The following is a 25,198-nucleotide window of genomic DNA, read 5'->3' on the forward strand; positions in this document are numbered from 1 at the left end:
ACTGCCTCATTTGTGCTTTTACCGTTAACTGCCAAAGCCAACGGGTCGACTGATTTTTACTTAACTTCCAGCCCCGACAAGTTATCTGATTTTCCTTCGAGGCACCGCGGCGCAGTGTCGTGGCCGAGTTTCAGTGCATACTTTATAATCTCCAGAATAAAATTCTATGACTGATTTTTAACCCTGATGTAAAGGTAATCCAGTGTACCACAACACATGAAAAGAAACATTTTACAGAAAAAAGAAAATAAGGTGCTCCAGTGTAAATAGGATGCCCATGTCATTCCAACTGTAAACATGAACATCTCAACAAAGTCACTTCAACTCAAGAAACAAGGCAGCGTCATTTGCGTACGTGTTTATCCTTCACCATTGTGATAATACACTGCCTTACTATGGGGCAGCCCATTCAACTGCATCCTTCCTAGAATTCAGGATATACGAGCTCAATTAACTGACAGGATAAGTATATTTGGTACTACGTATGATACATCTTCGATGCCACGCTTAGTATTTGCAAAATGTATTTGCGAAATGCCGTGGTCGTGGCAGGCAAGAGGGTTCTTAAGCGCGTAAAAATTCGAACCAAATTGACTTACAAGGAGCACCTAGATAGCTACACTGGAACGTCAAGTCTGAAACATATGCAATATAAATTATCGTAACCACAAAAGGTGGCAGCAGCAGGTTGCCACACACTGACCACGCCCGTTTGTGACAGGAAGTATGGCCTTCCAATGTTCCTGACCTACACCAGGCTCCTTCGTCACCGTTTGCCTAGGCGCCGCGCTTTTTGTTGTATCGCGCTGAGCCGAAGGTAGTCGTCCTGTCCGCAGGCCTTCCACACGTCACGCTGTGCCTCGAACAGCGCCCAGCCGGTGGAAACATTCGCGTACGTATCCATCTGCGGCCAGAATTTGGAAGGAAATTCGACATGGAAGGCTCCAACCAGATAGCAGCGCTATAGGTACGATCTGGGTGCGTATCAAAAAAGCATTATCTTAAGGAGCAGCGTATCCGCAATCCCCGGCGTTCAGGTGCTGGCCACTAGTATGGTGATCGGAGCGCTTGCGAAATGATCTCTGCGCTACTGAGGCGCCAAGGGTAGTACTTACGGGATAGAAATTAGCCAACATGGACCATGTTTTCAAAGAGCAAGACTTTCTTCATTTACACCGCGTCACAAAGAAGCACGATTTATTCACACTCAACCGAGTGACCTATAGAATGTCGCCAACATTAGTCGAGCTGTTCAGCGAAAAACAAAACGGTGCGAAATACTACTTTAACACACACGTTTTTCGATCGCCGGAGCTCTGAAGGCAGAACAAAGTTTGCCTTATAATTGTACCTTTCACCATGTTTTAATGCGATTAGCACTCTTGCGGTACTTCACTGCTTTCCGGAATCAATCAATCAATCAATCAATCAATCAATCAATCAATCAATCAATCTCTCGAACTGTTTTCTCGTCAACCATTGTCAATGTGTATTACATAGTCGAATAGCTAGAGCATCGGGCTGGTTGTGCTGAGGGAAGTGGGTTCAGAACCCACCTTCACACAACTGCGAATGCGCCGTTGCTGCAAGAGGCTGCGATGAGCAACTAGATGAGCCAGAACAAGGTGGTGTCTGAAAGCGGTATCGCTAGCTTGAACAGTATTTTTCAAGGAGGTCTGTTTCCTACTTTTTTCTAGTTTTCCTAGCTTATCTTGATTTACTTTGTCTTTCCAGTTTTCGTTTCCTCCCTTCCATATAATCGCCGTCTTTTTGGACAGTCCTCCGTAGTGGGTAAGCGCCACGAAAGAAGAAGCAAGCAAGCAAGGCATCACGCGATGCCATTGTACATGCCTCACGCGAAAGACGTGCTTACTGCTGACAAGTTAAAAAGCGAAAGCGGTAGTGGGGCTTCGGCGCGCTTTACTAGCGTATGTTTCACACATTTGTCACTCGCGCTGACCATTCACGTTTACGACACGTTAGTGCAGAACAGCGTCGCACACCTCTGCATGGGTCCAGGTACGTACAATGTTAAAAAAATTACCGTTGCCGCCGTCTGCGTTAGTCCCGGGGCCACCGCGGATATGGTGCAGCGATTCATGCCAATGCAGCTATTAGTTTACATCAAGGCTGTCTTCATACCTTGCTACGACAACGCTCGCGAACGAAGCATGCCGTTCGCCACTTGCAGTGGCTTCAACATCGACTTCTCGAAGCACCAAAACATGTAGTACTGCCGGAGTACACGAGGGAGGCTTTTGGCGCCGAGTGGGCGTCTCTCGACATCACGCCCACAGCAACGGTCGGTGGTGTGCTCGATCACATTTTTATCTATGGAATCAGACAGTTTAGTCCTCACACACATGCATCGTTATTCTATTTTCGTCTATATTCTATTGCTGTCTACTGGTGGTGCCGAACCAATGGAGATTTTGTCTGGTACTGTACGGATGCATAGAACATACATGTCGTGTGTTTATATTCAGATGTACACTAATGCATTGTGATATGTATATAGCAAGCAATTGAACATTCTGCAAATGACTGTATCATACAACACTGTGTCCGTCTTGATTACATCTTGACAAGAATTAATTCCACATAATCACCGATTACACACGGCCAGGAGAAAGGACGCTAATCGCTAGTCGTTTCCACAGGATGAGTGCGCCGCGCATCTCATGATCAATATTGATGTTAGTACAATTAGTGTTCAAGCAGCGCATCGGCACACTGTACTGCAACCACCGAAACGTTGACGGACTGATCTCTCATGCTTCCCATGAATGCGCCGCGCCATCTAGTGCTGTCGCAGAGAAGTGCTCGCGTGGAGTGTGTGTATATATAATTAAACCAGATTTTAAAAAAAATCCATTTGACGTGGGCTCGACTACGCACAACACTGGAGAAATTTAAGTATTCTTTTTCACGAAACGTCTTGGCTGACGTTAGCTGGTACCATGTGCCGAATACGTACGGTGTAACCGCACTCATCAATTAAGCTATTTGGCCGAAGCGACGATGTCGTCAATTTCGGAAACGGTTAACACCAAAATTTTATTAAAGATGTTAAGTAAGTGAACGATAGGCCGTGCTTTCGCCAGCCATGTGGCCATACGCTACGGAATACATGACATCATGCTGTGATTGATGCTTGTACAATGCCTCAGAAAGCACCATGATTACCTCGTGAAATTCGTCCACTACTGTTATCCAGAAAATGCGTAGAAGCCGAAAAGTTGGAAGCGTCAAAGGGTGCTCAAGCACACTTTTTCCTTTTTCGCACAACTGGCATTGCACCATAAGCATAGAATACAAGCTGCAATTGTTACAAATATTGGAACGGTCTCCGCAGTAGACGTCGAATTTGCTTTCGAAAGCAAGGATTTAGAGACAACGGCAATAGTAATAATTCAATATTTATTCTAGCACAGGCACTCAATTTAGAATTGTGGCAGTATGTTGTATTGGTCATACGAACCCATTTCGGTCGTACCACTTGTTTTCAGTGCTTATAGCTGTTCTACCACAATTGTAACCATGTGGTTTTCAAATTAATGCTCGCGGCTGTATATTTGTGTGAAGCGTAAGCGCAGGCTATGTGTATGACACTTGTACTCAAGCGAATCACATCGCAACACCAAGAGGCACGGCCGGCACAACCCCACTTCCACTAAATGGAAGGTATTCGCAAAATGATATCGCTTACTAAGTGGAACACGTGCGGAACGGACGTCCTATTGCGACGGCTCATCCGTCTATAGAATTTCTTGCCACTGTACGTCACCCTTCACAATGTCCCACATATGTTTCACTAATGAAATGGAGCACCATAGCATTTTCCCATATAGTTTCCACAAAGAAAGGGAAACATACCAAGTGCATTTTCAGCTGCACCAAATTTTTAAATGATCCCTGGAGCAAGCACAGGGCCACGGCAAGTTGGAATAGGGTGGCCGCCCACTTTCGGGCATCAACAGCTTGGCTTCCGAGATAAAGTTTATTCTCTTACTTGCCTGGGGCGGATTGCATAATTGCAGGCCTTCAGGTAATTTACTCAATCAGACGGTCACTACTTCTAGGAGAAGTCAAAGTGCGTAAGTCAATGCGTAACATAATTACACTTTACGGCACATTTATCAATATACGAATTATAGCCGGTGAGTGAGGCGTACGCAGTTGGCAGAAATTCTCACCAGTTGCGAGAGATTAATTTCCAAGGCGTTCAAATACATGCAATGATATTCCATTTACTTTCGTGCTTGAGTGCAGAAAACAGCCTTCTCAAAATAGTAAGTGAAACAAGATCGCCTTCTTACCGCAAGTTTGGCGCCGCATCCATCGAAACTGGTGTTATGCACAAAATTCGCTCCAAGTGGATATGCCTTGCGAACTCACTAGCAACGTAAATATTTAAAAAAAGATAAATGGTGTTATTAAGTTAGTTATTCAAATAAGTAGAGCACGTTGTTGGGCGAGTCGGTCGTACATACTTAAAGAAGGGAATTTAGCTAAAAAAAGACACGGACGAGTAAGGACGTCCATGTCCTTACTCGTCCGTGTAGAAGGATCGACATTTGGGAGAGTTGGTACTGGTTGAACATCTTGAGGGGGCAGCGTAAAAAGACGATGACAGAAGGCAGGAACACACAGCACAGCGCTGAACTCAGAACTAACTTTATTCGAAAGCATACATACACTTATGTACACAACCCATGGCCACGTGCTCTCCCATCTATGGCGTAATTATCAGTGCGCAGGTAAAAACACGCAAAACCATTTGATCTAATGCTGCGTTATGAAGCGCCTTAAAAATTCAAATTCACTATCATGCAGGTTTATTGATGGCATACTTACACAACGCGACCCTTTTGTCCTCATATAGAAGGCCTCAATAATCTCCCTCATAGTCTGCTTTTTGTGCGTGGGAAGTATTGTGGTGTCTTTATATATTGGAGTGCACCCATACGGAGAGCAATGCCGCGCGACATGCGAGTAGGCATTACCCGTTAGTGAGCGCCTATGGTCACACAATCTAATATTGAGGCAGCGACCTGTTTGACCGTTGTATACGTGACCGCAGGAAAATGGGAGTTCGTAAACAACTCCCATTCTACAATGCACAAACGGGGAAGTATGCTTAACAGTCGAGCCTTTCCCAGCATGAGTGGAGGCAGCCTGGGCCAATTTCCAATCGATCTTACCACAAATTTTGATCAACTTGTTAGAGGCGGAAAAAACAACCTTGATATCAAATCTGCCTGCTACATTCCTGAGATTATATGATAGTTTATGTACATATGGAATTGCAACCAGTTTTGTCTTCTTGTCGGCAGGCTCTGGATTATTCATTCTTGCGGGTGCTCCTAGTTTTACACGTTTGACAAGCTTCTGTACTGTCATGCGGATAGCATCCACTCGAAAACCTGCCGCTCTCAAACGTTCCAGTTGTGTTAAGAAACTCTTAGACGTCTTGTGAAAACATGATTTAGACAATGCTGAAAATAGAACCGAAAACGCAATGCCGTTTTTTACCACCTTGGAATGTGCGGAGTGATAATTTAAAATTGGTTTTTCTGACCTTGGGCAATCCATCCAGCACACATGCGTATCAGTTAGCTTGAGCCTAGTATCTAAAAATTGTAGTTCGTTCTTATCCGGCACTTCATGTGTGAAAACTAACCCTGAGCCACATTTGTGAAATACTTGAAGTACATTATGAACCATTTGTTGGAAATTAGTACTCTTCAAAAAGATCAGAAAATCATCAATATATCTTAGCACTTTTAATGTTCTGTCATCTAGGTTATTTTCTATGTATCTGTCTATGCTACCTAGGAAAATGTTAGTTAGTACCGGTGCAACCTTGGACGCAAAGCAAATGGCAGATTTTTGTCGGTATAAATTTCCTTTCCATTCAACAACAGTGGAAGAAAAATAAAAAGAGAGAATCTGGAGAAAACTGCTGACGGATACACCACAGCTGCTAGAAAATTTAAGCTCATCATTGTCCTCGGTGATACAAAGTTTAACGCTTATCATTAGTTCGTCATGTGGAATGTTATAGTACAGGTCTTGAACATCTATGCTGAAAATATTACAATTACCAGGATTAGATTGAATGAGGAAGCTGATCAGATCATCCGAGCTTTTTACCACAAACGGATCTCTGATCACCAATGATTGCAAATGCCTTTGTAAGTATCCCGAGACCACCCGCTGCCAAGTATCCCTTACCGCTAGTGAATAGTGATAGTGATAGTGATATAGTGATATAGTGATATAGTTATAGTGATGATAGTGAATATGAATTTTTAAGCCGCTTCATAACGTAGCATTAGATCAAATGGTTTTGCGTGTTTTTGCCTGCGCACTGATAATTACGCCATAGATGGGAGAGCACGTCGCCATGGGTTGTGTACATAAGTGTATGTATGCTTTCGAATAAAGTTAGTTTTGAGTTCAGCGCTGTCCCGTGTGTTCCTGCCTTCTGTCATCGTCTTTTTGCGCTGCCCCTTCAAGATGCTCGTCTGTGTCTTTTTTTAGCGCAATTCCCTTCTTTAAGTATTCAAGTAAGTGTTTTGATTTCTCGTAGAAGTAATCGCTGCTGTATCGAGTAACTTAGGTAAGAGTTACGTATGTGGTACCTACCACGGACAAGCAAAAAAAAAAATTGTGCCGCTAGAGAAAAAAAAAAGACAGTCTATTTCAAACATTGCTCCACCTTGGCAGAATTTGTATTAAACAACGTTCACAGCGTACAGATAGGCGATTGCGAGCGTGTCACCTTGTCTTGCAAGGACTGCACTGTCTCGTAGGTGAGATAAAAACGCCGTTTTCCGTCGGTGTACGCTTCATAGGCGTACTGCTCGGCACTGTTGTAGGACTGAAGTCTGGTGGAGATGTTGCTCCTGCAGGGGAAGTCGCTGTCCACCATGTAGGAGTACTCGCACTCTTGGTCGGCGGCCGTCGGTGTCTTGGCCCCCAGCTTCCCGACGTACACCATGACGCCAAGAGTGGAGGACAGCATGACGCTAAAGTTGCCACCCCGTAATTGAAGATACGACGAGGCTCGTTCGGCGACCTCCTGAAAGCATCGCATGAAATATAAACCCCGAGGAAGAAGAAATGGGGACGCAAAGTATCTGTCTTACGACGTCCACTGTACTCTACGGAGTGATAATTTTTTAGTGTTACCCACCGCGGTTGCATAGGGGCTAATGGTATTGGGCTGCCAAGCACGAGGCTGCGTAATCGAATCCAGTCCACGGGCGTCGCATTTCGATGGGCGATAAAATGTGAAGCATGCGTGTACTTCAATTTAGGTGCACGTTAAATAACTTCTGGTGGTCCAAATGATTCTGGAGTTCCTCCCTTCCACGTGCCTCATAATCAAATCGTCCGTTCGGCACGTAAAAATTCATAATTTCAAGTTTACAGAATTTTGAATTGTCTGTTGCAGATATCATCATTCTAGTCATTGAGCTGGAGTTTTAGGAGAGGCCAATTATTATTATAAAAATGATAATAAGCTTGTTATTTAATTGCAGCACATAGTCAACTTTACGAATGGTTGTCGTGAGTTTTCAAGGCGTATCCACAGATGATTTTCCATAATGAAGCCAGCTTTGAGATATGCGCCATCAAAGTCGCCGTAAACATGTACTGCTGTTTGCTTTATTCTTTTTTTTAACAAAGCACTATTTCGTACATTGAAGCATAAAACTAAATGAAACGTGCATGCATTTCTTCCTTCACTTTGGTAAATATTCTTTAGAAACTGGTCTCCTCCTGGAAATTCATTGCAAGTGGATACGTCTTACAAACAGCCTGGCTAGAATTCGTAACTTGCAATACGTGCCATAAAGTAAAAATTTAGTAGTTATATAATGAGTTCTGTTAATTAGTTAAGCCTGTGTTTCGATTTCTCGTGCTCGTAATACCCACTGTTACGGTTCATAGTGTGCGGCAGTGAATGGACCGAATTCCAAGCACCTGAGAAACGACGTGCCTGATCGTCTCGCTCGTCAACATGAAAGGAGTTGTCGGTCTTGTTTGTGCGACGGGATTGTGTACGAGTGCCAGTCTTACTCTCTGTCCTGTGATCTTACCTCTACTCCAGGGAGTGGTTTCTACCCGTATTCCTCTGTGTGTACTGACCACTCTCTTAAATAAAGGGAGCGAAAACTGATGAACCAGCCGCCCTCCTCCTTCTCAGGCCGGAGAGTTGCTCCTTCACAAGCACTTCACATGTCACGTCCTCTCCCGGCAATCAAAAGGGGAGGAACGTTTCCCCTTGCGTGTGTACCTTGCGTCGCCGTTGCTGGTGACCCGAACATCGACTATGATAACTTCTTTGCGAGGGAAAGCAATGCTAAAGAGGGTAACCTGAGGTCTAAACCTTTCACGAGAAGGGACCACCAGTGTCAAACATCTAGCGTGAAGGGGAGCTGCGATACGAGAATAGTTCTACTCGTAAGCAGCGTCCAGCTGCTGACGCATAGCGAGACGAGCCCGTAGTCAGGCATTCCGTCCTAGACGCCGCGAATATCAGGCAGGCTTTGTTGTTTTAATGCGTGAAATTAGGATGACGATAAGGTTAAGCTATATGAAATGTATGCATTTGTGGTCGTTTTGAAGCACCATCCTCGACGGCTTCGAAGCGAAAGCAAAATACATTTACTGGCGCCATCGCCACGTAGCCGAGCAGTTTTGGCGCATCACCGCCGCAAGCTACGTCTCCCAATCCACAGACGCAACAGAAACCCTGCCGCCAGAGCAAGGAGTCGCATGATTGGACTGTGCAACCAGATATACAGCTGTATATGCTGCGTCACTTGAGTGCCGGTTCGACCGCGTCTCCGCCCGCCAGCGGCGGCTTCTCCGCGATGCATCGTGTAGCGCACACGACATTACAGAGACCGGAAGTGCCGACCAACAATTGAAGGTTACCTAAAAGGCGCGGTAAAAAAGAAACGTACCAAGTAAACGTATCAAGAAATAAAATTTGAAAAAAAACGCATTTCACTGACTTCCCCATGGAAACTTAGCACATAAAGCTGTCGGCGTCTGTGAAGAAAAAAAGACACTGTCGGAGATAACGTGTAGACTGATAATTTAAACTACTAAGTACGAAAAGTATAATGAAAGGCACAAGGGTACGGGACAAACGGATATGCCTAGACATCAACGGGAGACCAAGCTAATGGGAGACACGTGGTGACGGCACCATTGTGGATTGTTTCGAGTGCCGGGATTATAGAAAGCTGCAGGGCAATGTCGACCTCGAAAGTCCGTGCGGAGCGAAACTATCCCCTTCCTAGAGAAAAGTACGGCTAGCATGGCGCAGACGCGGCTTGGCAGTTGATGCGCTCAGTGAGAGACGGCGTACTCCACAGTCGGAGCTATCCGTCCCTGTGACTTGTCGCGACGGTTACGCTTCTGCCATTGTATTTACGCTATGGTTATAGTAGTAGTAGCCTAGCAGACTGTATCGTAACAATCTTCGTTACCATGACTTTCCTGAAGATGGACATAACACGACAGATACCAGCAGTTAGCTTCAGATATCATCAATGATGAGCAGGGCCAGTCACGCTAATCGCGGTGAGTAATGTTTAGTTCTCCTATGAAGTAGCACCCTGACCATCACGGCGAGTAACTTGTATCATAGCCTCCTTGGATGCTATGCTGGTATTTACATTCCGCTCTCATCCAACCACTATAACCTTACAAATCACACGCAGCTGCTGAGCGTGTAGCAGCGAACGGCGCCCTTGACGTAGCCGAATATTTTTGGTCGGTGGACAGGAAGGCAAAACACGACTTCGACGGCTTGCTCGAAAGTGGCGGCTTCAGCGCCCGGTCAGATTCATCCCTGCACTACACGCGCGGCCTCAAGTCCGGCAGCCGCCGCACAACGCGCGCCGGCTCGCACGTACCCGCTTTTCATAGGCGTACAGACGCCGCGAATTGCAGTTTGTTAGCCATTTCTGTATGAAATTAGGCCACAAAACATTGAAGCCATCTCAACAGAATGCATTTTGTAAATGTCACTGCGTCAGTGGTTCTTGAAGCGCCACCAGCTACGGCTTCGAGCTGAAAGGCTTAGATCGCCGTCAGCACCGTGTCGATATCTTAAAGCCGCTAGTCAAAACCAGTAAATATAATGAGGTTTTATATTAACAGGTCTGCGTGAAATGGGCATGCATATCAGGTAAATATACCCAAGCAAGTATTTTGTGGAACCTATTGCTGAGTTACGTATAACAGACAGTCATTCACTGGCACTAAAATGCAGGTCGGAACATCATGGCTATATGGGAAGGTTCCAAGACGTGGATGTACTATCGTGAGCAATATGAGCAGGAACACGCGAGCGCGCGGGAAATTGCCTCGAAACCGACGTGGGGCTATGCGTTGCGGCCACTGTAGGAAACAAAGTGGAAAGGGCGCCGCGGTTCCGCCAACTGTCGGCACTCCCACCTCACTAGCGTTGCTGCGTAACGGCACCGGATTGCATGTCACCGGGCGCTAGCGATGATAAGGCGGTTATGGCATGCAGAGCGTGGACCGCGCTGTCTGTAGTTCAGCGCAAAATACCGCTGTTAACCTTTTTTGTTCCTTTTTTCTTTGTCTGAGTGCGTATGTGGAGCGGTCAGACCCGACTCTTAGATATTTGCAAGCATGCGACAGGGAATATTTTCTGGCCGACTTCTTAAAAGGTCTATCGTAAGGCCAGTCGCACCTTTCATGGAAACGTTCGAATCTTTGATGAACAAGAAAAGAAGTAAAAACGCTACGTCACGGCCGACGCGCATCTTTAATTTCTTTTTCGTGGCAAATGCTTATAAGGGAGACCACGACTGCCTGCGGTTAGAAGTGCGTTTCAGCGTCCTGCGATGTCTCGAGTGCCGTTGAATAAGCGGGAATAAGTCGTTGAGTTGTCGAAGAAAGCTTACTCGCAGCGAAACATTGCTGCCTTGACGGGCTGCCGGTTGAACACAGTCAACATGATAGTGCAGGCGTACCGAGATGAAGGACGCATTAAGGATGCGCCGCACGAGAGGCGACCTCGCGCCACGTCGGCGGATCAAGACCTACAAATTGTTGCTGCAGTCAACGAGAAGCCATTTCTAAATGCGAAGCAGGTGCGCAGTACTCTTGCTCGCCTAAAGTTCGCTGTCGATCACCGCAGCTGGAAGGTCGAGGATTGGAAATATGTCATCTTCTCTGATGAATCTACGTTCTCAAGCCGCTGGGACCAGCAGAGAAGAGTATGGCGCATGGCGAATACGCGCTTCTCTCCGCAGAACGTCAAGCAGGTGGCCGCAAGTGGACGCACGTCAGTAAACGTGTGGGCGGCTATTTCGCGGGATGGCCTAAGTCCCATTGTAAGAATCCCTGGGAGATTTACAAGTTCTGCATATTGCACATTGCTGGAGCACGAGATGATCCCCTATGCACTGAATGGTCCACACCCGGATGGGTATTATCTACTCCAGCAGGACTTGTCTCCCGTTCACACAGCAAAGGTCGTGGCACGTCTTTTAGGCGAACTAGGGGTAAGGAGCTTGGAGTGGTGTGCGAAGGCTGCAGACATGAACATCATAGAACATGTTTGGGCACGTATGAAGGCTAACCTTTCAAGACTCTCCTTGGACTCGACGACCAGTGATGAACTATGGGAAGCCATAAAGCGCGAGTGGAAACATCTTCAAGATGACAAAGCCTTCATCGAGGCTCTCTACGTGTCTCTGCCAAAAAGAATGGAGGCCGTCATTCAAGCAGGCGGAGCCATGACCCGTTATTAACGCATGAAGCCTGCAAGGAAAAGTCAAGCTGTAACACTGATGTATTGGGATACTTTTTGTGTGGATGAAAATTTTGTTACCATTAAGCAATCGTCTAATAAAACCTTTAAATTCACTGCTGCGTACAACTTTTCTTTGTTCACAATAACCGAGACATAGAAAAACACGCATAACAAAACAACCCTGCTTTTTCCTGCGTGCGAGCGCTATTACAGGCGTCACAGTATCACGCCGGTATCATTGCGATACGTTCCGCAAGTATGATAAAAAGAGAGCTAGAGATATTTTGCGCTCAACTACAGACAGCACGGTCCACGCTCTGCATGACATAACCGCCTTATCATCGCTAGCGCCCGGTGACACGCAATCAGCTGCCATTACGCAGTAACGCTAGTGAGGCGGGAGTGCCGACAGTTGGCGGAACCGCGGCGCCCTTTCCACTTTGTTTCCTACAGCGGCCGCAACGCATCGCCCCACGTCGGTTTCGAGGCTATTTCCCACGCGCTCGCGTGTTCCTGCTCATATTGCTCACGATAGTACGCAGCCCAAGAAGTGTTTGTGTATGTGCTGTGCATTGCTGTGTTGTGGTTGCTCTTTTGAGTTATAGCATGTGGGAAACTGCTGCGTGTTGTTCTGTAGGGGACAGTATCTGCTTGAAAGTGTTGCATGTTGATCTATCGCGACCAGTATCGTGACCTTGCCGTATAGAAAATGGAAAATTAAACGTTGCGTTCTATTTTTTTCGTCAGCTTCTAGCGCCACGCAGTAACTCGGGCCGCGCATTAACTGTACGGTTTAGTAATTTGAAGCCTCTCCAGGTAGCGCTAAGCAGGTTGTTCACAAAAGGGGGCCTCTTCGATTTTCGCAGTTCTGGCAGTCCGCTGGGAGCCAGACAGCAGCCAGCTAGTTCCGGTCCTGACAGGATGTCACGTGGGCTGGGATCCCAAGACAACCCGAACCTGCCCGAAGTTTGCAAAATCCAACGCCGGTACAGCTGGCCATGTAATCATGCTACCAGCATGGCAGCGCCCGTCGAGGCCGACGTGCGCTCGGCGTAGTCGGCCCATTTATGCGATGCCAGCTTGAACATATATAGTTGCACCCAGGAACACGATAACTTTCGCGCGATTTCGCGCGACTCGTCGCAGGACGCGTACTGGGCCAACCTCGCCTTGCGCTGCGCAACAGATGGCCTCCGACGCAGCGGATGACAAAACGCGAAATCGTGATTGTATACTCGAAAGCGATAGCTGGAAGATCCCTGTTCGCAGCGATCACGTCGCCCACCGGCGACATTGCTGAGTTGGCGCTGTATCATCACAAGGCATGAAAAAGCAGGATATCGGGTACGTTTCATACGCATAAAATTTCGTGCCGACCTGCGTGGGCTTCGATTTCAGAAAGTTTGTTGTGGCTGGTGGTGCTTCTCATTTAAGGAGCTGGGAACGCGGCTGGCGCGTGAAAATGCACGTCGCCTGTGACCAGCGAAACGTTTCACACGAAAAACAACATTGGCCGCAATCATGAGAGCAATAAGCCAATGTACGTGTGTCTAAATGTACCGAGTGCAATCAGTGTATTCTTAGATCAACGGCCTGCAGTTCGAACACATATCGGTTTCGAGCTGCCACCTAAGCATACGACGGAGTGACGGAGCGAACACGGGCTAACTGCAAAGGCTTCGAAAACTGCAGAGAAAGGAGAGATATACATACGCGTAATATGTGAAAAGGAATGCCACGAGAGAAAGACGAAATCAAGATGTACCGCAATGTGTGAATGAGCGTCTACAGCTTGCGTGGAACACGATGCAGATAACATGCACGCATGAGAGCGCGGCGCGCTGTTCACCACCGCGAAGAAGCAATCGGGGGACACACACATATATACACACACACAAAAGTTTCAAACGGTTCACCACGGCTCGTATCACACCGCTTCACCATACGGAACGGAGCGTTGGCACCTAAAAGACAACGCTAGAAGTAAGCAAATCCGAAGATGACCGCAGGCAGTTGGCTGAGCGAGGGAAATTGATGTCCTCAAGCGCCCGCGTTGCAATCCGTGAAGTCCCCGTAAAGATGGCGGCGAGCGCCCATCGCCTCTTTAAGTCGTCTGCTAGCCAGAGAACTTCCAGAGAGCAGCCAGACCAAAATCGTCCTGGCAGGTTCTGGCAGCCCGGGGGTAGCCAGAACCGTCCAGCGCGAGCAAAACGAACGCCCGGCGGCAGTGCGTAGCGCGGTGGGCGGAGCAACCCGAGAAAAACGAAGACGCTCTGGCTGGCTCTGGCAGCACGCGGGTAGCCAGAAGTGGAAAATCGAAGAAGCCCAGTGTGTGGGTATGGGCGCGCGCGACGCATTGATGTATGGATATCCTTACGTTCACGTAAGTTCAACGCCAGAGACACGTGGCGTGCAGCTGCCGCGCTAAACTTTCACGACGTGAACTCGTCTGGCACTGCGTACGGTTCTCTCGAGAACTGGTTCAGAAAGTGCAGCAAAATCAACAATATCTATATTAGTAACGGCACGCTCATGGAGGGAGCCAGTGTGTGGGAACCATGGACTGCATTTTGTAACAGCAAAAAGAGTGCGGGGAGGGGGGAGGCAGCACTTCATTGTACATTGTGCTTTATTTGTGACCACTACAAATAGTGGAAATGGGAGCTACGCGGCAGCGGCATCGAATTTCAGAAATAATGGAGGCGCTTTAGGAAGTGGATCGCTACAAACTGTGGTCCCAGAGTGTCGCGAGACGACAATTCTTTCCCCCGCTTATGTTACTCTTTTGTTGGTGCCTGTAGTGTTTTCTCACTGGAAAAGATGGTATGTAGCGTTGTGCAAGAGAAAATCGTCCAAGGTTCAAAGGATAGAATGAAAAATCCATGTTTACTAAGTCGCACTACAAAATGCATATAAATATGGAAGGTAAATGCTGCAAACAGGAAGTTGTGTAGAATCAGTCATAAATGAAGGAATTGATCCATGAATATAAATTTGCTTTCAATATACCTGTCTCTTCGATTTTATTTGAGACACTTCGCAGGGTACTTTCGCCTGCGTGCTGCTCTAAGCGTCGAGTCAGTTTGTATTTTCGATGCTGTATTTGCCGCTAGATGCGCTAATCTATGTACAGCATCTCCACAGTTCAGTCGACTCGAGCTCAGTTCATATACCCACAGACAATAGGCATGATTGCAATAATCATTGCCACTTCCAGCGCTGTCTCCTGGGTGGTACTGTTGAGAAAGGGCGCGATCGCGGAGTGTTCAAGATTATAGAACACAACAATCGCAAAGCCCCGCTTGGCCCCGTTTATTAGACACATTTGATAAACGCCATTTTGGACGATACTCGCGAGAATATGCGATGTTATCACTCTTCCAGTGGCAGCACTGTAATGCACTGCTAAAGTCAAATGTAGGTACTAGTGATCATGGCATGAGCTGTTCCTAAAAATAGTTCTGATCATATTTTAGCTATCCATAATTTTATGGGAACTTGAGTCTTATCAGAAACCGAATGCCACCGATTAGATAGAGATAAAAAATTATTTGGATCATCTACTCACGAAGCTTGGAAGTAGGTAAGTTTGACCCTTCCTGCATATCGGTCGAGTAGAGCATAGGTCACCCGCATAGTATAGCTTGGATATGTGGGTCTGCAGGATGATGACATTCAGATGTCTGCGTAAGAAGGAAGAAAATCCAAGAAATTGGTGCTCTGAAAGAGTGGAACTGTTATCTTAACATATTATTTTTCCAGCAACTAGCATATTACTAGGAAAGTGTACATTCATTAATATTTATGCCATAAAAGGCTTCGTAGCATTCTTAATGGACAACTGTTACGCAGCGACCGGGTGGTCTTAATGGCGTCGCACACTAAGCGCAAATGCAAATACATGTATATTTTTCTCATACGTATGCATTTGATTAACCGTGCCATTGACACAGAGATGATATTTCGTCAAACTTGTGGGCAGAACCTGCTTGTCGCTGTACTAGCACCTTTAGTAAAGATACAGGGTAATAAAAGTGGGGCACTACATGGTTTTACTGCAGCACCACTTCGAGAAACCGTCAAGTTTGGCTATTGATGAGGAAATTGTCAAATACTGAGCAGAAATTAAAAAAAAAGCCGGCGCAAGAACAATCCTTATCACGTAGGAACCAAGTATCTTCGTGCCCCTGAATTTCTTTTAATTACGGCCTCAGAACTAAGCTACGAGGCAATTTTGGCCTCGGCGTTGTGTAGGGGGCCTTGCCATAGTGTATATTCTATGGCTTTTCGTCCGCTTAAAACATGTGGCTCAACTGCTACTGTGATATTCGCCGAAGCAGATTTCATCGCGCTGAAATTTGGAGGCATCTCGGCAGGAGCTGCAGAAATGAAAGGCAACAGTTTCCACCTGACAGGCCTCCACAGGTGCTGCACAGCTGCTTCTCCCCTTATCGAGAGAACGTCCGGACGCAATTTACTGCTATGGATATTGTTCTGACTTCTATTTTGCGCTTGAAAGCACATTTATTTGTATAGAATAGATTCGCTTGCAATGAGCAACAAATATTTTGTTGTGTGAGGCCTTACGGTTGACGCTCAGCACTGTGAGTTAATAGAGACCTTTAGCGTGTCCGGTATTCGGGCAAGCGCGGGCGGTTTTCCGGTTTAGCGGGGGCGTCAAGGTGAGCGGCCAGATGGGTGGCGCCAGCTGGTGGCGCAAAGCTCAACTACACAAACACAGAGCTAATTACTATAATCTGCTTAGCTGCTGGCGAAAATTTTTGACAGTGGCGTAATCGTGTTCACAATTACGCCGCTGCCAAAAATTTCCACGAGTGGCGAAGCAGGATATGGTGAGTTACTGCAGTTTTAGCTGTGCGTTTGTCTGGTTGAGCTCTACAACACCAGGCGGCTTCACCGCTCACGTTTACGCCCCGACCATCCAGTAATCCGCCCAAACCGCTCCCGTTTACCGGAATAGCGTACAAGCTAAAAGTCTCTAATACCTCTACGGTGCATCATTGAATACAGTGTTTTTGTTGAGCGTGAAGCCACAAAGTAACTGCCGGTTACTTAGGCAGTATCGAAATGAGGGTCGAGTGCTAAAATACTTCTGTGCTTCTATCTACAGCTTATCCATATTAACCCCAGTTCGTCCAAATTTACGTGGAACCATGTGCTGTGTCCCTCTCCCATAACGTAGACGTAGCTTCAGCATGGTGAATTGAGCACAGGTAATATCACTGTGGCGAAGTGTTGTTTACTTAGCAGAGGTCCAGTACGGTTTCTAGTGGCAGTCGGCCTCTATGGCTAGTTTCGTCATCGAAGGACAGTGATGGCTGCAGTTCACAATGATATAATGCGTCGATCTACTATTTGGATGCTGTGCTTCCAAAGATAAATTTTCCTTTGTGAAGTAAACTTTACGTGACCACATCTAACATAGCATTAGCTACGTGTATGCCTAACTGCGACCCCTGTAACTCCCTGAAAGTGCTCCTCGAATCGCGATATATAGCTCAAAGGTACTTTGTAGAAGTTAACGCTTTGCGCCGTACTATGTCATGCTATCCGAAAGATAGGTTAAGTTCGTAGATTTAGTGCCCCGTTATATCGACGGAAGGATCACTTAAAGAAGAAGCTGCCAAACCGTTTTATAAGTAAATGTACTCACGGTATCGATTCCACCTCAACTGCGAAATGCGCTGACGCCACCGGTTCGTACAGCCACGCACCTATGAATGTCATGGGCTTGACGCGACGCTCTGCTCTCAATACATCCGTCATAGCCTGTGCCGGTAAAAAATGTCGCCAGCCTTGCAATACAAATTTCTTATTTAAGTACACGAGGCACTAATAATAGCAGTGAGTTCCCTTTTAATGGCGCATAGCGTAGGCAAATGCAAAAAAAGAAATGCTATTCCAATAAAATTACACTAACAGCATTATAGCATTGACTTTTCCTTAAAAGTGCTATTAATTTATTTCAGCGCTCGTAAATGTGGTGCCTATGCATTCTAACTACCAGAAAGCACGGGATCATTAACCAAGATAAGGACGCTACCTTCAGTACAACCACGAAAAGAATTTCTTCTGAAGAGACGCATGTTCTTTGGGCGGAAACTTCGAACGTTGCCTGTGTTCAGAGAGATGCAGAATGAATCTCGGGAGGATATGTGGAGTGTTTCGAAGTTGTTTCCGGAGGTGTGGTGAATGCGCCAGAAAGTTGTGGCTGTGTGCCTGCTGTCTTTAAAGTCAGAAATTAGATTACCACCGTAGGTAGTACATTTTGTGATTGTTGAGTTATGACGTGCGAGCATTGATAATTATATCTCTTGAATGATTTGAATGCTTCTGATCTGAAGTATGCCGGAGCATAGCTGTTTCTGGGGGTTTATGTCCTTACCATAGGTGCATCCGCGTTTAACATCAGCATCTAATGACAGAATCTAATGTTCTTTAATAATACGGCTTTATTTATCTATTTGAAGCCCCTGCTTGATCTGACGAACATCATAAGCGTAAGTTTGATGGGTTTTATATAAATGTCCTTTAATTTTAGTGGTTAGACTGTTGCAAATATTAGTGGTTGCGTTATAGTTACACACCGTAAGAACAAACTATATTGAAAACAGTTGCCTTATACGCCGGCACAAGGCTGTAGGTGTTGATGCGTGTGTAACGCGGAAAGTTGAGCACGCCCATGGCTGACAGGTTGGCGCTGCGCACAAGATCCGCTAGATGTCTGTCCATGTTTGGGAGGGCGCTCAACGTGCTCTCCGGCTGTCCCAGACCGTTGACCGAGAAGCTAACGCCAGCGGTCGCTACCGTGCTTGCCAAAGCACCCTGCGTGCGAGAATGTGTAAGCAGAAGATTGATTCGGGCATTGTTTTTGGTGGCCCAAGGGCCAGGTGTGATCAAATGGCTAAGGAAAAGTGATTTAAAAGCTTTGCGATGTTTTGAAACATGCTATGTGTAACGTGGCTGTAAAGTGGCCTAAAATTATCGGCAGTACCACTCCCAAAAATATAGAATAAATGAACACATACAATTTTGCTATAGCGGACGTTGAGCGTAAGCCCTCTGCGGAACAATAACGGAGCGCGTCGGTTCGAGACTTCTCGTTTACCGTACAAAAAGTGTGGCCTGCTGGGTGCGCCAGGGGGCACGTGATGGCACAGCGAAAGGGGAGGAGATGGCGCCCCATCATAAGTGTATAGAATGAGCGCGTTCATGACGCTCTGAGGTCTACAAACTGTGTGGTGCTTTCGCATTTTCTCACGTAAGCAGTCTTACGTGTCACTGCCGAATTTTTAATTCAATATTAATTTAAAGTCACACTGTACGGCATCTTACACACAAAAGGATGGGATACCATTCGTAGGCGGCCTGCCAGAGTGGCCACATCATCCGTGGTGAAGTGGCGCCGTGGGGTGCTGTCTCCCTGCTTACCGCAAACCTACTCAAACCTGCTTAACTTAGTTTTCGTAGCATCCAAGTGACACGCAGACCAATGAGAGACACGGGCCTTTCTCCCAATCGTCTACTCAGAGCAATCAGGCAAGCCGACTCGAATTGAACAGTGGCCAGTGTTTAAGCGACGAGACATAGCCTAGAAAACACCATTTGGGGGGGGGGGGGGGGGAAGAGGTGTTTTCAAAACTAATCGCGAGTGATGGACAGTAGATCCGAACGTGTACCGACCGCGACACGTACACACACTCATCCCCACCCATTTTTGGGTCCCCTCAAGGTCGGCCGTGTGCTGAACAATTGCTCGGACAGCGCGCACACGAAGTGTCCGTTCGGTACGACTGCGTTGGCCGGACAAGGGCCCATTTCCTAGGCATCGTCGTGGTCAATCCCACGGAAAGGCTCTAGTCGCTCGCGCTGTTCGCTTCCGTCGTTCCACGTCTCGGACACCACTCTCTATCCGGATACCCCGCATCAAGGCAGACTCGACAGTCACAAAAAGAAAAGGAGAGACCTGCGGCGTGCGTGCTTCGCGACACTAGTATACTACTCACTAGAGTGCAGTAAGTTAGCGCGAACTTTAGGGCCGATGTTCGTCATTAGCTGCCAATCACTTTTCCTAGCTAAAGACATCTCCCAAAAATGGTTTTCGTGCTGCATACATGCCCCTACGTAGGTAAGCGTAAATGTGTAGCAGGGACTCTGCCCTTTCGCGTCATCAAAGTGGCAAAGAACCTGTTTAACAGAAGTGCGGCCTGTTCGGGCAAGAAAACCATATCCGCACATTTTACGTTAGTTTAAACGTAGTAATAGATTGCCCATGACGGAATTTTAAGCAAATAAATGCGGTCCTGCAGCACTTATGCGATTGAGAGCGCACTAGAGCACACCGTTAAGGCTGAACTACGTATAAGCATCACGGCTCCGTATACGTTAAGCAAGCATTTCCCTCGAAAGACAAGCTGCCAGACACCTTGTTTATTCCCTTTCCTATAGCAAAACTTCAGTGGCTCGTTAACTTTACTGCCACTAGACAACCGCGAGATCCATTCAGTGCATTTGCAGATGTTGACGTCGAAGTCCTTCACGGAGTGCAGCACTGAGAAAGGCGTAAAGAATAGCCTCAATAGAATTCCCTCTTTCCCTGCTTTTCTTTCTAACGCCTGTCTTAAACGAGGTTGTCTAAAAAGGTTACTTTCAAATATGGCTTTCTTGTATTTTGCAGTTGGAACTGACGAAATATACTGAATGAAATTTAAAGAGCGTGTCATAATGTACCGCGTCTAGTGTTTTCCTTGTAAACGAAGCTGCGCATTGGGATACCCTTATTGATATCAGACGTTAATAACGAAACTGAAGATTTTACTGACTCGTGTGAAGACATCCCAGGAGCTGGGTCCGTGAAGGGGTGCGAATCCGTCTGCGTAGGGGGATGTAGCCACCATGTCAGCGTAGACAATGTAGTCACAGAGCTGCCGATGAAACAACTCCGGGGTAGTGAGGGAATCGCCGACTACGCAGAAGATCAAGCCGCTTCGTCGGGTGGTGACCGCTGCGAATGGTGACCGCGAATGCAAAGATGCTATCGCGAAATGGTGTAACAATGAGTCCAAGTCTGGGTGTTTGACTCGCAATGTATGTAAATACCAGAAAGTGCTACTGTAAGCCCCAAAAAATATATGAGTGCGTCTAGTCATGGATTCGGCGGAAGTTATCTATTCGAGTATTACTGGTCTTACGCGGCACATTTTCGATCGAGATTGATAGAGATGGACAAGACGGCGTGGACGTCGGAATAACGGTGTCGACATCGCCGTGATGTACCGTGAAAGTCCATGTGCGATAGCACCGCGGCAGTGAGGTGGACGCTGTGGGTGCGAGTGAAAGCGTGCAAACGTGTTCAGAAAGGGTGGTGTCTCGATCTTCCGCGTACAAAGTAGGAAGGCGGGGAGGAAGCACGCAGTCTCCCATGGCGCGCAAAGCGGCAGAAGGGGGTGAGGGTGTTTTACTCCGGCGGCGGCTGCGAATGGCGTGGCTGAGCACAGCCATGTGGATCACATCTTAAAAATCGATCTGCGGTCAGTACAGAGCCTAAGTGTGCCGAGGGCTGATGGCTTCGTGTGCGCTGTGTTCTCGACGCTTAGTTCGCGCTTGCTCCGCTGGATCACTGCGACCGCTCTTCCTCACGTCAGCGTTTAGACAGCGACTGTCTGTGGTCACAGAGTCAGTTCAGCGATTATTTACGATTTCGCGCGTGGCACCATGCTTGTTAGTTTAGTCAGTAAGGGAACGTTCACGAATTTATAAGTGTTGATACATCTACTATCCTTACTTCGTGTATGAGTCTAACAATTTGCTAGCTCTGTGCTTCTCCTTTCGCACAAAATGTGACATTTCTTTCTGAATACGGGCGGTGATCACACGGCGTTTTTCTGGGATCCTTACAATTGTTTCGCTTGTTTCTTCGTTCTTTTATTGACGTTGTCATTATTTTCCAGGACATATTTCCTTCTTCGGATTCAGTAGCTCCCGATTTGTCGGCCCTTTCAGAGATGAACGACTTTAGGTGAGGTAATAATTGAAGGGTACGAATAAGTTCTTCCTAGCAAGTGCGCACATACGTTATTTTACTAGCCACTTCTATAAAGGAAGAAGTATGCTTATTCGATTAGAGATTTCAAGTAATATTGCTCAAATAGTCATACTAATTTCACTTAAGAATTCCGCTTGTCAGGAGCACTAGTAACAACTGAAACCGTAACGCTTGATCATTTTTTTCATACTGATACATCACTACATTACTGCAAGAAAAAATGGCTGTAATTATATATGATGATGTCTGACTAAAGAAATATTGAGAACAACCGGCTTTCGATTGGCTCAGTAGTTTTCACCACGTTCACGACCCTGATGAGCTGTGCCGGCTATGACGCTCCATGTGCTGTAAGTCCAGATTTGTCAGTGCACCGGCATGACTTTGGCATTTCAGTTTTCGCGTTTGCTTAAATTAAAGAAACACTGAATACAAGAACAATATAAATAAAGGAGAGCCCCAATGTGAGACTTCTCTATGCATAAATAACGAAAGCAAATTAGGAGCAAGCAGAAAAAAACACAAAAATTGAAAAACGACATGCAGGACGCCAAAGTGACCGTGGAAGTATACAAAATTGCAGGCTAGCAGTGAAAATGTATTAGTGCATATATCCAAAACACGGTTGGCCACCATTGTCCCCTTAAAACGACTACAAAAGACTCTTAGCTTATAAAAACAAAATATCTGCTTTAGGCTAATGCATATCTTGTAAAGTTATGAAATATGTTTTCAGTGACTTTTTTAACGTAGAAGGGGCGCCAATTCTCCTGATGGGTCATGGAGCAAAAATTTCAAATCGCAAAAAACGATGCCGTCAGTCTTTCGTAGTCAGCTGAGCCTATGAAAAAAACATATATTTCTCTCAGCAAAGTGACCAGAGGCCATCCATATTGACTGTCAATCTGCAGGTGAGCAGACAGATTGCACATTATAGTAGGCTTACGCGAAGTTGGAGCCGTGGGAGAAGTCGCAGCCGTGGCAGGCATCTGCGCTATCGTTGGGATCACAAGCTCTGGAGGCACGCTCAGTGTTGTAGCAGGATCGCCGCTGCCTCTTGTAGTACTGCCAGCACCTTCGGTACTGCTGTTTCCATCATTACCTTGACGAAGGTCATGGTAAAGAATTTGATGTGACATCAATACAGTGTTAGTGAAGTGCTTAAGTGAAGAGTGCAATGGATCTCAAGTGAGGCATGCAGCTCAAGCTTGTGGGTGCGATGTCACAGAAGGCGCAAAGTAAATACTAAAAACAGTCTCGGTATGTTGATGAGCCACTTGTTTCTGGATAACGACGTAAATTGTTCTTCGAACATGGTGGATGATTTAAAGCGCCAGAATACGTTGACAGTCACATGCAGTCATGCCCTTGAACGTGTATCGTTGAAACACATTGAACATAATATCCGTTAGCTGCTTTCCTGTTATTTTGAGTTCGGAGTTTCCTGACCAAAACAGAAATTGGAATTTCTTGTCTCTGAATGACACTTCTATCGTAGCAGTCATCGCTTGCGTGGTTATCTATGTTTATTTTGCCGCAGAAAATTATTTTAACTCAATTTTAACAGAGATGAACTGTTAATTTACGTTTAAGATAGAAAGTACGTTTTAAAAAGAAACCTTTGGTTTAAAAAAAAGCTTGGTCCAAAGACGTTCGTCTCTAATGATTTCATGTTAAGGTAACTTGCTCGAAGTTGCGCCTGCGGCGTATCATTCCTTCATGGTGTCCTTAAGAACCAGTGAGCAGTTAGATACTTGTCCGCTAACGTATTACCCTTTGCGGGATACCACGTTTCTGGAGACGTGGGTGACATTAGCAATGCTTGTTACTCCCATTTTTTGACGCTTTACCACAACTCATTACAGAAGTTGTAGTGCTGCGAGGGTGTTGCGTCCAAAAAAAAAAACTACTTTAGAATTGACTGTATGTTAATGATTGTGTCATTGCCGACACTTTAAAGAAACACTTTAGCAGAATTCGGTCGGTCTCTACAATTACAACTGTGTCTCCGTTCTAGTGAAACTGTTCACCCCAAGATAGGGCTTCCAGCGTTGCCACCGCCCTCCCCGTCTTCGGTTATCTGGCATTCCTCAATGGGCAATGCGTTCACGCGCAAACTGAAATGATGTAACTGACATTTGTTTTGAAGGACACATTTAATTGATAATACGCGGCAGGCGAAACTTTCAGTAAGTTAAACATTAACAATAAATCTTCTAGAGGCCCATGTTTTCCAGAACAAGTTTATTCACTGCGTTTGCTGACAAGGTAAATGTCCCTATTCGTCACTTGCTTAGAAAAAAAGGTCATCAAAAATGTTGGATCACACATGGAATGTTAGGTGCAGTGGTTTCAACAAAATGTTTAAAGAGGTCACGGGGCCCTGCGATTGTGAGCCAGACGCCCGCGGAAGCTCGCATGTGGCCGAATTCACAAAAACTTTAGTTGATGAGGACTAGTATCTGCGGAGTCGCTTTACCCTCTAACTAGTTCACTAACATGATTACCTGCCCCGTCTCTTGAGTTTGCAGCAATTGCTACGAACGGGTTGATGTTTGATTTTCCTATTATTAGTTAACTTCTCTTATCAGCTACTCCTGCTTGCGAGTTGCTTGATAAACACGAATTCAGGTTCTAAATTGCCACGGCCCATTACTGTTCTATTGTTTGTAGCGAGTATGCCCGTCCGGGTGAAAATATGCGACTATGTTTCTTATCTGAGTCGCCTAATGTAAAAAGAAAAGCAAAAATAAATACATTCCGAACCTTGCAGTTTTAAATTCTTTCAGGTTTGCTCACGTGAACTTATGTACACCGCATATAAGCTGCTTTAGCACAGAAAATATGTTGAAGTTAATAACCACGGCGAAAAACGCCATTGTGTGGTACGTTCTTTCAATTTATCAATATAAAAACTTCATCTCTACATATAAAGGCTGCCTTTTTAAAGACTGTTCAAGAGCCTTGTAGAACGGCAAATCACATCGCACACATGTCGTTTGTACAGAGCAGTTGCAGAGTAGGTGGGCATATTTTGCCGCAAATAACAAAAGTTTGCGGAGACATTTAGACCGCAGCTCTTGGGTGCCCAGTCCTGGGGAGAGCGTTGGCGTCGGCGTTGTAAGTCGTAACCGAGCGAACGTATACAGCGAAGGATGAAAGCGAATGCGGAGCGCAACGGGGGATGAAACGCGGCGACATCGAAGCGAGCGCGAGGAGCAAAGCGGAGAAGGGTGAAGCAGAACCACGAGGCGGAAATTGGAGGAGAAGGGTATGGCGAAAGGGCCAGAAGAAAAGCGTAGTGCCGTGCACGACGC

The 25,198-nt window shown here is 46.2% G+C and overlaps 1 protein-coding gene across 11 annotated transcripts in view; it reads right to left on the reverse strand.

The window, feature by feature from the left end:
* Nucleotides 1-378: 378 nt before the first annotated feature.
* Nucleotides 379-25,198, reverse strand: part of LOC139048078 (uncharacterized) — a 46,866-nt gene continuing 22,046 nt past the window's right edge. For 5 of the 11 annotated variants that reach the window (XM_070522496.1, XM_070522497.1, XM_070522491.1 and 2 more), the window contains one exon: nt 22,872-22,983. Coding sequence is in view for 5 of the 11 variants with exons in the window: in XM_070522484.1 (XP_070378585.1) it covers nt 767-904; nt 6,788-7,087; nt 15,384-15,498; nt 17,490-17,605; nt 18,455-18,661; nt 20,659-20,840; nt 22,828-22,983 (1,214 nt within the window). In the remaining 6 variants the exon portion in view is untranslated. Of the gene's footprint in view, nt 905-6,787; nt 7,088-15,382; nt 15,499-17,489; nt 17,606-18,454; nt 18,662-20,658; nt 20,841-22,827; nt 22,984-25,198 lie in introns of those variants that run through there. The other 6 variants (XM_070522484.1, XM_070522485.1, XM_070522488.1 and 3 more) reach the window with 6 other exon arrangements.

The sequence above is a fragment of the Dermacentor albipictus genome, chromosome 7, assembly GCF_038994185.2.
Source record: "Dermacentor albipictus isolate Rhodes 1998 colony chromosome 7, USDA_Dalb.pri_finalv2, whole genome shotgun sequence".
Classification (NCBI taxonomy): Eukaryota; Metazoa; Arthropoda; class Arachnida; order Ixodida; family Ixodidae; genus Dermacentor; species Dermacentor albipictus.